Genomic DNA, 15,361 nt, shown 5'->3' with positions numbered 1-15,361 from the left:
AACCACTTTTTTTATTTTGATTTCTCCCTCTATAACTTCTACAAAAATGTAATTTTAAGGTCGATATTTGCAGGATTTTTTAGTCACATAGATGCCAATCTATGCCAATCTATGCCAATCTATGGTGTCAATCTAGACTTGATACGTGCGGGGGCAAATTTTACTCTGCTTATCTTTCTAAGCTCTTTCTATTTATTTATCTTTTTGTTTTCTAGCTTATTCGTTAGACTTTACTTTTTCTTTGAAAGATTAACATTATTCTCAAATGCTTTTGTAAGGACTTTCTTAATTTTTATTTTTGCTTATTTCTTATAAATTTTTTTCCGATTAATTCAGTTTACTTTCAAGTTTACTTATAATTATTAATTCATTTCAAAATTTTTATCTCGATAATTTTCATCAATTAAAATGGAACACCTTACTGAACGCGATAGAATATCTCTTTTGATGATGAGGGGGGCTGGGATAATTGATTAAGTCACATAAAGATATAAAGGATCTTTTTAAGGCAACTTTTCGAAATGAGAATAATCCTATTTCGATATCAACTGTTGAAAGAACTGTAAGGCGGTTTGAAGAAATAGGAAGCGTTAAAAATCATTGACTGGACATCTTATCATAAAAAGCTCGATCATTTCGAAACGGCTTACTGAAAGTAAAAAAAATTATAGTGTTTTTAAAAGGTATGAAGAAAGGCTACAATAATATGCAATAAAAAATAGGGAGTTCCGTTTAAAAAATTCAAGATGACCTTGTCCTAATCTTGGCGCCACCCAAAGTCAAACTCACATAGTATCAATAAATAGACCTTCTGAAAACTCTACAACTTTTATTTGAGACATTTTTTTTCTAAAATGCTTAGTTTTTGAGATATTTTACCGTCCCGGTACTTTGTATACTCTCTGTACAGGATATACAGGATATTTCTGAGTTAAATGCCCAAACTTGAAATACGAATTTAGGATTTTAAAACAAGAAAAAAATTTCCTCCGGAAGTATGCTCGCAAACACTTCGTTCAAAAGATATTGACTTCTAAAGTTAGGAATGAATAGTTTCGAAATAATCTAGGTTTATTCTATTTATTGCTATACAGTAATCAAAATTTAATAATTAAATGTTTTGTTCAAAATGATGGCCTTCAGCTCGGAGACAAGCATTGCACCCATAGACATAGTAAGTATAGATTGCGCGTTTGACTACATCGATGTATAAACTTTAGAAAGAGATAACATGCTTTCACAGGCTATGTGTCTCTGTCTATCAATATTTAGAGTGGGACAGAAATTCAATATGGCTGCGACATATTACGAATTAGCGAAGGCTTCTTTCCTCACCACGCGTCCTTCTTTCCCTTACCAAGCGTCATTAGATAAAGGGAAAGAGCCTACGAATAGAGGCTTTCTCTTTCTAAATTTCACGCCTAAACAAAGGAAAGATAGGGAACACGCAATCTATATTTACTATGTCTATGATTGCACCTATCGATGATAGAATGAGTAGCTGATTGACATTGTACATCTGTAATTTCTTTTCACACTTGCACTATCCTCCGTTTTAGTGACTGAAGGTCAATATTAAATACGAATGGACGAAGCTTTGTTTACAAACACAAGCCTGTCAATGATCTTCGATCTTCAAAACAAAAATAAAAAGAAACATTTTGAAATTATTTGTTCCTATAATTCTAAACTTCAAAAGTTAATATCTCTTGAACGAAGCGTTTGCGAGCATACTTTCTGAGGAAAATTTTTTCTTGTTTTAAGATCCTAAATTCCTAAATCCTTTTCTTTCAAAAACTAAGCATTTTAGAGAAAAACGTTTTGAACAAAAATTGTATGGTTTTAAGGGGGACATAAGATAGTGTCATTGGTTTGACCTTGGATGGCATCGTTAAAGTCAAGTCAAGGAGACTTTTAATTTCTTAAATGGAATCCCTTATTTTTTATTACATATTCTTATATCTTATATCGAGAGCTTTCCAAAACACTATAATAAAATATTTTTTTATTAAGAATTTTTTGACTTATTTTGTATCTTAATCTGATATATTTTAGTATAAAATATAGGGAGCGGCTCACTTGCGCACAGTACAATTGGACACATTTCATTTGCGCACCGTTCAATTGGACACGTTGTTTTTAGACACAACACATGTTTTTGTATAAATTAAAATACATACATATACACGCATGTATGCATGTATAATTTTAAAATTTTTTGACATTTATTATTAACTCCATTTGGTAAATAAATATTTGTTATAGTTCGTTTACACACAGTTCTTTTGCGCACATATTTTTTGCACACATTTCTTTTGCGCACATTTCTTTTGCGCACATTTCTTTTGCACACATTTCGGGTCCGATCGGACACTGTAGCATGTACTTTGTAAGTTGTAAAGCAAGGTCCACCCAGCCTACCGGGGAGGGTGCGGGAAGGGGGCCGCAGACCCCCCTTACACCACCCCGTGTTTGTGTGTGTGTGTGTGTGTGTGTGTGCGTGCGTGCGTGCGTGCGTGCGCGTGTGTGTGTTGTAATCGTTTTCCAAATGGAGGAAATTAAATAGGATTATCTAAATCAAGAGGGCGGTTCTTCGGAACCTACGGTGCACTTTAACGCATTTTTGGAATATCGCTCCCGTAATCCTGACAATTTCCGATAATTTAACACAAAATTGGTTGTTGGGCGTTAGGTACGGCAGGCCGCACTGCACGAACAAAATTACTACAAACACGAAAAATATCACGAAATCAATTAATTAACGCTACGGAACAAAACGCGGCTACTCAGTCTAAACGATAGAGGGGGTGGTTCGGATGACGGGAAAATGAGAGAATCAAGAGGACGGAAGCCACAAGTAAAAATTCGCTCAATAAATTAACAAGTAACAATAATGTATTAAAATGGTAAATAGTATGAAATGTACATATCGTTAATTATTGCCTTCGATTTTAAGAGGCGGTTGTATATGATGGATAATAACAACAATGTGGGAGATCGGGACAGGCCGGGCGCAGGAGTATCCGATTACCGCGTACGCGGATTATGCTCGGTTTTTCTACCGCGAAGATTTTTCGCCGGGCGTTACTTGATTAGGCTGCGACAACTAATAAAATTCCTCCTTTCCACGATAACCACTTTGCGCATGATTGCGACAATTATCTTGAATCATGTAATGCATCTTAGTACGAGCAATACAAATATTTGTACGAGAATATTTTGCAGCGGGATTACGATACTCCGGAAAGAGAGTTCTTCCGTCGCTTTATGTATCATAGATAATACAAGAGATTTCAAACAATATGAGTAGTATAGGGGCAACTATAGCGAGACAGGAATGTCCCCCCTTTTCCCCCTTGGCGCCAGCCCCCCGCTGTGATCCCTTCCCCCCTGTCCCCCTGGGCAGGTACCTGAGAAAAAAGAGTGGGGACTCGTGGACGTCCACGAGGCGATTTTTTAATTTTAAAATTTTTTTAAGAGTGGGGGGAGTCGTGGACGTGCACGAGGCAGTTTTTATTTTTATTTTTCCTGGGCTGGAAATACTCGGGCTGGAACCTGGGTCTTCTGCTTTTCTGGTCGGGGTCCTAGTGCGGTGGGCTAACTGAAATCTTACAAGAGTGAGAGTTAGATGGGGCATTTAAGCGAAGAGTAGGTCTCTCCGGCCCGGCGACCGAGCGCTCCGATTGGATTGTCCTATAGTTGCCGGCTGTTTGATTGGTTCCGACGAGCTGGAAAAACGAGAGAGAAAATAGAGTGAGAGAGAGAGAAAGTGGACAAGATGTCCGAGGTGTCAGAAGCCGGTAAAATATCGGCCGCCGAAGACAGCAGAGATGTCCCATTGCATTCCCCTCCTCCTCCTCCTCCTTCTCCCCCTGCCCTGTGGAAAATCGAAAAATATCGCATGACATACGGTATCTCTCGCCTTCGAGCGTCCTTACGGAAAAACTTCGAACTGCAGCGAGCGCGTCGCCCGCGTCTCTCCTTCTTGCTGAAAAAAAAAAATCACCTAGTGCGGAATTATCAGTTATCAAGATATACAAACGTAATACGAAGCGTTCATGATCGGACATGATTGTCCGCGCCGGTCGAGAATATGTTCGATGATTATAACGAACCGCTCTATATCCGTGTATTTTCGCGAACGACACATATAATTCTGTAACAATTACGGTTCTCAATATTCACACATGCAAAACGTGAATATGAACCGCGGCGCAATACACAATATCGATCCGCGAGATCGACCATCTAACAATATCCCGATAACTATTACTTTACGCGTGATAATAAGAAATATTAAAAATGATACTAAGATATGATGTTCTACGTGACTGTCGATGGCGGCGAAGTATATGAGAGAGAATGCTAACAAAATGATCCGAATGGGCAACGTAAGCCTATCGGCCATTAATACGCAAATCTCACGAATTTCCACAAAATAATCACAAACGCGCGTTACGACAACTAATTCGAGCGCCGCTCATTCGAATCGATTAACCTACTCACAAACGGCAAACTATGGGTCGACGACGCTCGTCCCACCAGCTGGATTTTGTCGTCGTTCTTATCGCTATCGTCCTTCCAAGACCTGCATCCTCGCCAGTATCACGCCGAACAGTGCCAAGCGATCATCCTGCGAGAGACACGCCGTCACGATAAATCGCAAATAGGCCACCTATTTGACAGGCGCCTCTGTGTTCCATAGGGCCGTCCCTTGAGCCTCGCGGTCCTTGGGATCCTTCCATTGCTGTACGGGTGGATGTATCGCCTCCCCTATCGTATTTAAATTTTGATTCGGCTGGGAGGTGCGGGATTTTCAGCATCTGTGCGGCTCTCGTCTCTATCTAGCAGGATAGATTCCGGGATTGAGCTCCTCGACGCCTCGGCGCAGGGACTCCCTCGCTCCGTGCGGGTGGAGTGATCATCCCTTCTTGCCGAATCTCTCTGGTCTTCCGCGCCTTTTTCCTTATCGAAAATAAATATTGAATGCAGAGGCGTTTATCTGCCGTTAATTCTTAACATATTAAGAAGCAACTTGGCGGTTCCTGCTCTCCTTATCATTCCCGGACGATTGCTCTCGGCAGCTTTTTCTCTTCTGCTCCTCCTTCCGCCGGATGGGATCTCGCTGTCTTTCCTGCCGTCAATTACTCCGCGGGCTCATAATAGAGTTTACATTCTCGTGGGACAACACACAAAGAAAAAAAAAACAGATCCGCTCATCTGCGATCGGATCGCTCTCTCCTTAATTCGGGAGGATGCAGGCCCGAGAAACCGCCCGCGATCAGGCCATTCGGCCCTTGTGACGAACCTCTCAAAAACGTCATGTCACTATATATATTAGGAAAACAAAACTGTTCAAGAATTTCGTTTGTTATTATAAAGTCTTCATGCAGTAAAAACTGAGACAAGTAACGGAGGGTCGAGAGACACACGAACAATTCTTTATTCACGATCGAACTTTATTATTTGACTAAAGTTTAAATTGCACGTCATTATAATAACTCTTTTCATCTCGAGTATAACATTGCCGTAGGCGTCGTGTTAAACGCTCGTACGAAATAGACTACTTTGTATCGCGTTATTTGAACTAGCTATCTTCGTGCAGCTTATATGTACTTGTGCTGATATTTTGCATTGAAATCAATGAGGCTTTAGCATTTTATTCGTGTCTATATAAGGTATCAAGAATTTGTTAACGTGGTTCCAATACATTTATATCTGAGGCACATCTGTGTGTCGGCGAGGGAGTTTAGCATGGGTGAGAAATCAGAATGTGACAAACAAGCAAAAAACTCCTCTAGAACATTCGTCGTTCCTTCGACTTGCCAAAATATATATAATTCTAAGGCAGTCGAAATAGTGAAATTTAATTATATGCATTCTGTAACAAAAACATATACATATATATACATATATATACATCATTTAATATTTTATAATATATTTATTATATCTTTTTAAATATATAATTACGTAAGATAGAAGCTACAGAAAGGGATGAAACTGAAATCGCTCTGTGAAATACAGATGACCTTCGGTGACGAGTAGGCAATCACGCGTCGCTCTGCAGAATACAGGTGACCCTCGGTGACAGGTAAAAATTACGAGTCGCTGTGCGAAATGCAGGTGATTTTCGGTGACAAGTTGGAAATCACAAGTCGCTCTGCAGAATGCAGGTGATTCTTGGTGACGAATAGGAAGTCACGAGTTGCTCTGTGAAATACAGATGACCCTCAGTGACGATAGGATTTAGAAAAGAGGAGATTTGAAATAATATTTTTGAGAAGGAGTTAGACAGATTACTCATATAAGAATAATAAAATCGACATATGAATTATTGAGACGAAATATAGTTAATAGAAAAAATTATCCAATAATTATTTCAGAATAATAAAAATAAATAAAAAAAAAATAGGAAAAATTTATTGACTTACTCTTTATCATACTGTCTGATGGAGTGGAGATTGCTGTAGTCGCAGGTACTTAGCACTATTCAAAGTCTTGCTCTGAATAAATCTTTAACTCACAATTGATTTTCAAATGCTTACTGTAAAATACTATTAAAGATAAAGAGTCGAGAAAAGCTAGCAACGAACTGCTTAAGAAGAATGAAGATAATGATTGTGCTAGCAACGAACTGTTTAAGAATACTGATAATAATTGAGCTCGCAGCAAATGTTCCAGTGTATATTAAGCCCTTTGCTTCTCCTCTCCATTGACTTATTAATATAATTTAACGAATTAGATTTTCTAATCATGCCCTCCGATTCTAATGTGTTCCTTTTGGAATAGAAAAATTTTAAAACTGTAGATATTGGTGAAGAGCTTTGTTTATAGAAGGGTTTGGACCAATGGAGCAAGTAAGAGTGAGGGCTATTTATTATCTACCTGAATTTATTGCAAGAAGACCTGTCGGGCGAACACGCATGATATCATTTTACCGTTTGTTTCGTTTTTCATTTGAGTTCTTGGTACTCATACCGATTTATCATGAGAATTGTCAACTATAGAAATTTTAGAAGATATTCTCTCGACTTTTATTTTCAAAATAATTGCTCACCTGTCAGTTCTTACTTAACTTATTTATAAACACAACGGACACTTAAGCTACCGTTTTTCACTCGTTATTCGTGAAAAAATCGTGAAAAAAAAGAATCGTGGAGTCCGCTGGACGTAAGATATATTTCGCTAATAATAAGTTTAAATAGTAAAATAAAAGCAGAAAAAAATTAAATAATGAAAAATATAAGGGCGATTAGAATCTGGATCCGGTACTTAAACTGTATTATATTATTATATCTTTTTTAAGTAGATATTAATAATATATTAAATTATGGATATATTTAAACATGGACAAAAGTCCACATCGGATCTTTCTTAATGATGATAAAGATAAAAAAAAATGTAAAAATAAGAGAATAATAAGATAATAAAAAGATGATAGAAAATCATTGTAAGACAAAATATAATCGATGGAAGATATAAAAACAATGCAACAAAATTATAAATTATAATTATAAATTATATCATATATATCATGATACGTTTGTTGCGTTTTTATCTTATTATATTTATCACCGATTATTTCGCTTCACGATGATTTTCTATGTATCTGCGTTTTTTTTATTTTTTTGTCTTGTCATTATTAAAAAAAACTCGAAGTGAGCCAAAATGTTTGATATTTTATAATATATTATTAATGCCTATTAAAAAAATATAACACATTTTACGCTTTAAGTCTAGACTCGCATTCAAGCTTTAATTGGACTTTTTTTATCATCATTTGATTTTTAACATTCTAGTTGGACATTGTTGCACATTATTGAATATTTTAGTTTATGCATTTAAAAAAAGAATTATTTTTGCAATAATATGAAGTATTCTAATGTATATAAATTTTATAAATGAATAACGTAAATATTGTTGCTTAACAGAAATTGCGAAAAAAGTGATCTCTTACATCAAAAATAAAATATAAGAAAATGTTTCTTTTTAATATTATATTAGATATAATAATTATATATAATAATATAATATTTATACAAAATATTTTATATATATTTTATTTATAATATTAAAGAAAATGAGATTTTTATATTTCCACAGAATGTAGAAAGAATAAAAGATAGATAGAAAGGATAAACATAAAATAGATATCATTAAAAAATATCTCACAAAAGTAAAAAGTATACGCCAAGTACATAAAAATTAATTTATACGCAACAAAAAGTTCAGAAGATATTTATCTTTAAATAGTTTATAAAAACATTTTACCTAAAAAATAAAAAACCTTTAAAAAACAGAAAATATAAATTAAATATGAAATCAATAATTAACTAAATTTAAATACTTAAAAATAATTTTGTTTGTGAGGAGATTTGTAATTTGAAATATTTATAATTATTCATATATTTTACTATCCTCAAAAGCAGCTGAGTTAGCAGGTGCCTGTTTTACCTTACTCTGTATAAGGGCAACAAATATTCAGACTCAACGTGTGCAGTGTGCAAATCGCTCAAGTGCATCTGTTATCATCGCGCTTATTAATATCTCGCAACCGTTATTAATTAGTTATAGCATAGATTAAGTGACCGTTCACATTTGCTAACGATGTCAACAGTCGGTTCGATTATCCAAAAATAAAACGATCTTTTCAGATGAATTGCTCGTGGCTTTGAAAATACAAAGAAACTCGGAAGCGAGAAAATTAACCGATTCAACTTTGATACTCGAATTCAATCGATGCAAATTGGGAGCGATTTCAGAGTAATCATGAAAAACTCGTTGGTACTCTCACGGACGAGATACGTAAGCTTGATTATTTCTCGAACAATCTGTATGCCATCACTGAAGAAGTCTACTTTGAAGCCCGATCCAGCATAATGCAGCTCTGTGAAATCGTAATGGATCACCCTGAGGATTCGGCAGATCCAGTCGATTAAGTCACAACTCACATTTGGGAATGGGTCGCGCGCTACCAAAAATCAATCTTCCAAAATTTGCCGGTGATTATCACAAGTGGCCTTTTTTTCGCGACATTTTTCATTCCATGGTCGAATCCAACAAGGACATTTCATCGATCGAAAAACTACATTATCTTAAGGTTCAAGTAATGAAAAAAGAATCGCAATATCTTTCCAACATATCCGTTACAGCCGAAAACTTCTCGCGCACTTGGGAACCGCTCATCTCGCGATATGAAAATCGACGAATACTGGTTATGATTTATCTTGACCGCATTTTCAAATTAAAGCCGCTGACTCAAAAATCAAGCTCAAACTCAAATTATTTCTGTCGACAGAATATTGGAATATGTTCCTCGTTTACTTCGTCGCGCGGCGAAGCCAAAACTCGAAGCCTGGGAATTCGCCCAAGGAAATTTCAATCAACTTGCAACATTCACTCAGCTCAAATTGTTTTTGGACGGCTGTATTCGCGCTCTCGAATTTGTGCAATCTCGCGCCATCGTCTCGAAATCCGACGTTACCCCGGAATCGAATTCCAAATCTTCTGCACGTGCTCACGCTACTCTCGTCATCAACATAGGCTTCTCATTTTGCAGCGCAGTTCATTACATAGTGCTCGGAACTCACGTCGAAACCAATTAATAAGTGACATGAATTCGTTATCAGAAAGCTTGCTTTAATTGCCTAACATCGACTTAGTAAATGTTGCACCGTCAAACGATGCCGACGATGTAAAGATCAGCATCACACGCTTCTGCACCTCCTTCGGTACCTCCTCCAGCATTGCAGTTATTAATATGGAGCCAACTCGAACTCATCTCAGTCAAGCATGCCTTCTTCGAGAGCATCCACGATGCCGGTTTCGCTTGCTCATCTCCTCTTGCTGCAGCCCCCCGTGAGCGTTCTTAAGTGTTTCTCACAACAGCTTGCATGGCGCTCCTTCCCGAGCATGGTGATCAAGTCTAGGTTCGGGCGTAAATCAAGAATCGAAGGTCTCATTTATCCAGGAATTATTGGTGCAATTGCCTTCTGTGCACTCGTACATCAGAGCCTATTATCGGCGTTCTCATAATGTTGGTTCAATCCGCGACGTCGTTTTTTTGCGACTTCGATCGCTCATCGATCCTTCGTTTGAGTTTACTGTTTCAGCTTTCGTTCTCCCAAGAGTAACAGGTCGCATTCCATCAACTCCAGCTCAATGCATCCTGGAATCATCTCGCTAATCTGCCGTTAGCCGATATAAACTTCGCCATTCCAAGTCCGATCAACCTGATTTTAAGAGGGGATGTGTATGGATCCTTATTAAGAGGACCAATCAAGCAAGGAGACCAACAAATGCGCCCGTAGTTCAACTAGGCTAGATCGTTTTTGGGCCTGTCGACTCAAATCCTTCCACATCTCAGTACATTTCCGTTGCCTTATGTTCCACCTCACAGGACATTAATCTCAATGAAGAGCATCAGCGATGCTGTCTTTAGGAGGAAATTTCCTTTTCATCCTCCAAGCATTTCAGTCTTGAGGAAGTGGAGTGTGAGAAGCATTTTCTGAACATTCACTCTCGTGACGACATGGGGCGCTACATAGTGTATGCCCTTCCGATCAATTCATAAAAGCTTGGACGAATCTCGTACCTCGGCAGCTCGCTTATTTGAGAGAGTTCGTTTGCGAATACAGCGTGACAAATCTTTCGGTTAATTTTACATCGATTTCATGAAGAAGTACGCCGCTTTGAGTCATATGATACCAGTAACAGATTTCCGCAAGCACGATTATAACCCGATGTTTCTTCCTCATCATGGAGTTCTTCATCAAGCACCACAACTAAGCTGCGAATTGTTTTCAACGCACATACCAACACCGGAATTTCATTAAATACGAATGTCTGCACGTTGGACCCAAATTGCAGCAATTTGGACTCCGTTCTTCTACATTGGCGGACGTTTGCGTTCGTCTTCGTTACCGATATTGCAAAGATGTATCGGCAGATATTAATTCATCCTGAAAATCGAGATTACCAGAAAATACAGAGTTCCTTAAGATATGGAATGTTAATCCATACTATGCACGTATAGATTAACACTCCATATCTTGCACTTTGCGTGATTCAGCAGCTTGCCACTGAAAAAGAAAGTCACTTCCCTCAGGCAGCCGTGATCTTACGGACGGAAACTTACGTCGACGACATCCTTTCCGGCAATAACATTCCATAGCTTGCTCGATAAAAGGCAATGTAGCTAAACATGCTTCTCAAGGCGAGCGGTTTTTGCTTACCAAAATGAGCGTAAACGATGATGTAATTTTATCGGGCATCGCAGAGTCCGAACTCACCTCTTCCCTAGAAGTTCAATCCGAGGCTCGTACTTTGGACCTCGCATAGCATTCTGCAACCGATATATTCCGGTTCAACGTGAGTCGCCTCAGCTCGCTTTCTTCAATAACAAAACAAACGATTTTGTCTCGCGTAGCTCAATTATTCGATCCTCTCGGATGGCTCGCTCCAATCACCACAATTGGAAAGATGTTAATCCAGCAGCTTTGGAAATCGCAAGTCGGATGGGCTGATCTATTGCTTTCGTCATTTGCGCAACAATGAGTCGATTTCGACGAAGATTTGAGGATTGATTGGAGGAGCGTGATTTCATACTCGATTCCACGATAGTTAGGAAATTTCTCATCTTCCTTCACTTTGGAGCTTCATGGATTCTCGGATGCGTCTCAGAATGAGACCCTCGGAGCCATAATTTACCTTCGAATAGTCTTGGATTTCGCTGAGGCCAAAGTCGCTCTTATAACTGCGAAGAGTAAGGATCGCTCCTGCCAAAAAACAATTCCTCGGCTGGAACTCTCTGCTGTCGTTTTATTAGCTCGTTTATTAGCACGAGTTCGAAAAATTCTCGGATATCCAATTGTTCCAGCGCAGATCGATTCAAATGTCGCTTTTACGTGGATATGAGGACATCTTTCGCAGTGGAAGAAATTCGTTGCAAACCGAGTGGCAACAATTCACGAACTGATTCTCGAGCGCAATGACATCACGTTGATGGCATTGAGAATCCCGCTGACTGTATATCATGAGGGCTCTCCCCGAATGCTCTTCATTATCATGGTGGCATGGGCCGTCATGGATTCAAGGTCCAACAGTAGGACCTTCTGAAGTTCCCCCAATCGATTATCCCCATCGATCTGGAAGAAAAACGATCTCCTATTACTCACTTTGCTAACATTAGTCAGTCAACTCCCTGCTGGGATCTAATCGATCGCTTTTCGCAATTCAACCATCTTCTTTGCATCACCGCCTGGATTTTTCACGCAGTCGCTTTAAGAGATCTCAGCTTTCTTCATTCACTGATTCCGAAAGACATCCTTAAAGCACGAATCTTCTGACTTAAAGAGGGTCTCATTTTAATCAAGAGCTGGATGTCTCTTCATGGGAAGCATCACTCTTGCATGCACATCCACTACTTAAACTAGCGCCATTCATCGACGCAGAAGGAGTATTTCGATTCGGTGGCTCTCTAAAAAACTCCTCGCTGGATCCTGACAATAAATATTTAGCCATTCTACCCCGCGATTCTTTTTTTTCTCATTGCCGATGTCCATCATCAAACTCTTCATGGTGCAGATAGTCCTCGCCACCTTGCGTCAGCAATACTGGATTCTCGGAGGACGCGCTTCAGTCAATGCATTCGCGCGCTGATGTGTTTGGTGCGTTCGACATCATGCGGTCACCGCCGAGGAGATGATCCATTATCAGCCTAGCTCACTTTCAACCTTGCACGTTTCGACGTTTTGTCCCTGGCGATTATGCCGGACCTTTTACGCTCCGCACTTGACACGGACGTGCGTCTCGAACTTACAAAAAATACTTAGTCGTTTTTGTTTGCTTTTCCTCCTCAGCTTAATAGCTAGCAACGGACTACACCACTTAAGGATATTTAGCAGCCTATCGACGGTTCATCGGACGACGAGGCCGCTGCAGTACAATCACTAGCGACTGTGGGACGAATTTCGTCGGTACCGACGCTGAGCTTTACCGCCTGTTCTATTCCGCCTCAAAGGAAAGCGCGGATCTCGCTCATCTTCTTTCTGCTGACGAAACCGAATGGAAATTTAATGCTCCTTCCGCTCCTCACTTTGGAGGTAAATGAGAGACTGTAGTGAAATCGACTAAATTTCACCTTCGTCGCATTATCGGCGATTCCGTGCTGACCTATGTGGAATTCAATACGCTGCTTATTCAGATCGAAGCAGTCTTAAATTCGCGTCCGCTATGCGCGTTCTTTGACGATCTTGCCACCGTCAACGTGCTAACCCCCCGCTCATTTTCTCATCGGTGAGTCCTTGATTGTTTTTCCCGAACCTTCTCTCGGAGAAGTTCCGATCACGCGCTTATCACGCTAGCAACTCCTTCGACACATGCTCGAACGCTTCTGGCATCGCTGGTCAACTGAATATCTGCAACGATTGCAGACGAGAAACAAATGACATCGATCTACTAACTCACTAAGCATCATTTTCTCGTATTGATTCTTGACGAACGATTTTCATCCACGAAGTTGCCATTAGTATGCGATATCCAGATTCCGACGATCAGGTACGCGTTGGTGCGAACAGCCAGCTCGGAATTTAAACGTCAAGCTCTGTTCACTTCCAAGCGTAATAATTAAAAAAAACCGTATTTTTGATCACGATATTATTTGTGTATCCGTTTTAGTCGCCTTAAATTCGCCTTCAATTTCTTTCAATTAATTTCAACGTCAATAATGTTCTTGAGGCGGGCGGTAACGTTAAAAGATTTTGTCTCGATTTATAATTGCGATATTATATATTATGCATTATGTATTATTTCTTATTTGTGTCTAAACATTTTATAAATAGAATTTCGCAAGAAATCGGCGCGTCCAACTTATTCTTCCGTCCTGCCGTACGCTTTTTCCAATTAGGTCGCTTAACCTCGCGCTTTTTCAAGCAACTTTTTCAGTAACGTCTCATGCGACAGGCAGTTAGCCTTCGACTATTATCGGATTAACGCATTTCTCGCGCTTATTATTCAATAATATTTCTACTCAATGTCAATTAAATAAATCAGATCATTATTAAAATACAAGACGTATTATATTATTTAAAACGAAACCTTCCTGTGAAGAAAATCACACTTTTATCTCCGCTTTATCTTTCATCTAACAACTTGCATTTTTTTAAAATTCATTTTTAAGACACAGAACTGAAAAATTTTGTAAAAGTATCAATAGTGCGTTAAAGTTAAAACTTCAAAATTCAAAATGCTTTTTAATTTTTTGTCTGTAATGATTTTTTTTTGTCTGTAATGATTTTTAGTTTCAGTGTATTTGTTACGTAATTAGAAATTTTCTTCTAACGTACCAATTTTTAAGTAATAGATATATGATATGATCAAGTTGATCTAATTGATTCCTTTTAGCTTAGCAACTCTAATCTAATTCTACCTACCATACTTCCACATCTACTACCTTACACTCTAATTTGGGACCTCCGCTTTCGGCTCATATCATGTTTCCTTTCACACACCTTCATTCACACATCCCACATCAAACTTCTCTCTCTCGCCCACTCTCTCTTTCTCTCCCCTTCTGCCTTCCCCTCTCTATCACTCCTTCTCTTGAATCTTATCCTTTACCTAGTTCCCAATCCGACTATTTTTCCCCTCATCATTCTCTCCCCCACGTCTTAGTCTCTCTAATTCCCTCAACCACCCCTCTCTCTCTTCATCTTTCCTCCATTCCACATCTTTCCATACATCTCCATGTTTCCTCCTCCCTTCCCATCCATCTCTCTTCATCTTTCCAGTTTCTCCATTCCATTTCCTACCTTCCATCCATCCATCTGCTTCCAGTCATTCTTCCAGATATTCTGAATCCACTCCTGATTCCTCCATGCTCCTGTTGCCCTTCTATCCTTTCCATCTTTCTTTCATCCATCTCCATGTCCTATTCACTCCTTCCATTCTTCGCTCTACCTCCATCCACCATACCTCTATCTTCATACCTTTCTTCTTCCACTTCGATATCCTTTTCTTTTTACCTCTCCTCAATTCTTCCAACATCTCCTCAATCCCTCCCTACCTTCCTCCAACATCTTCTCGAACCGCCACGCCCTTCTCCCGGCCCTACCTCTTAACTTCTTCCTCTGTAATTCCTCCCTTACCATATAGCCTGGCGTTCCCCATTCCAATCCTAACATCAATCTTAGATCTTTCCTGTAGGTTCTCCAACTCCTTCCTCTCTCTCCAACTCCAAATTTCCACCTCATGCCCCATCACCGTCCACACCAGTTTATCGAAGAGCCATAATCTTCTTCCCCAATCATTCCTAAATTTCCTTTAACCAATTTCCCAAACCTGACACATTACAGCAGCA

At 39.0% G+C, this 15,361-nt stretch overlaps 1 protein-coding gene across 7 annotated transcripts in view; it reads left to right on the top strand.

Moving 5' to 3' along the window:
• LOC126858197 (tubulin polyglutamylase TTLL5) overlaps positions 1-15,361 on the top strand; it is a 211,659-nt gene that overhangs the window by 114,058 nt on the left and 82,240 nt on the right. Inside the window, exon 2 of one of the 7 annotated variants that reach the window (XM_050608332.1) lies at positions 12,864-13,106. The exons of the other annotated variants lie outside the window; for them this stretch is intronic. Coding sequence (XP_050464289.1) covers positions 13,080-13,106 — 27 coding nt within the window. The 5' untranslated portion in view covers positions 12,864-13,079. The remainder of the gene's footprint in view (positions 1-12,863; positions 13,107-15,361) is intronic. 7 annotated transcript variants of the gene reach the window in all.

The sequence above is a fragment of the Cataglyphis hispanica genome, chromosome 24 (genome assembly GCF_021464435.1).
Source record: "Cataglyphis hispanica isolate Lineage 1 chromosome 24, ULB_Chis1_1.0, whole genome shotgun sequence".
Taxonomy (NCBI): domain Eukaryota; kingdom Metazoa; phylum Arthropoda; class Insecta; order Hymenoptera; family Formicidae; genus Cataglyphis; species Cataglyphis hispanica.
Note: the sequence above shows the minus strand (reverse complement) of the source record. Positions and strands in the feature narration are given on the sequence as shown.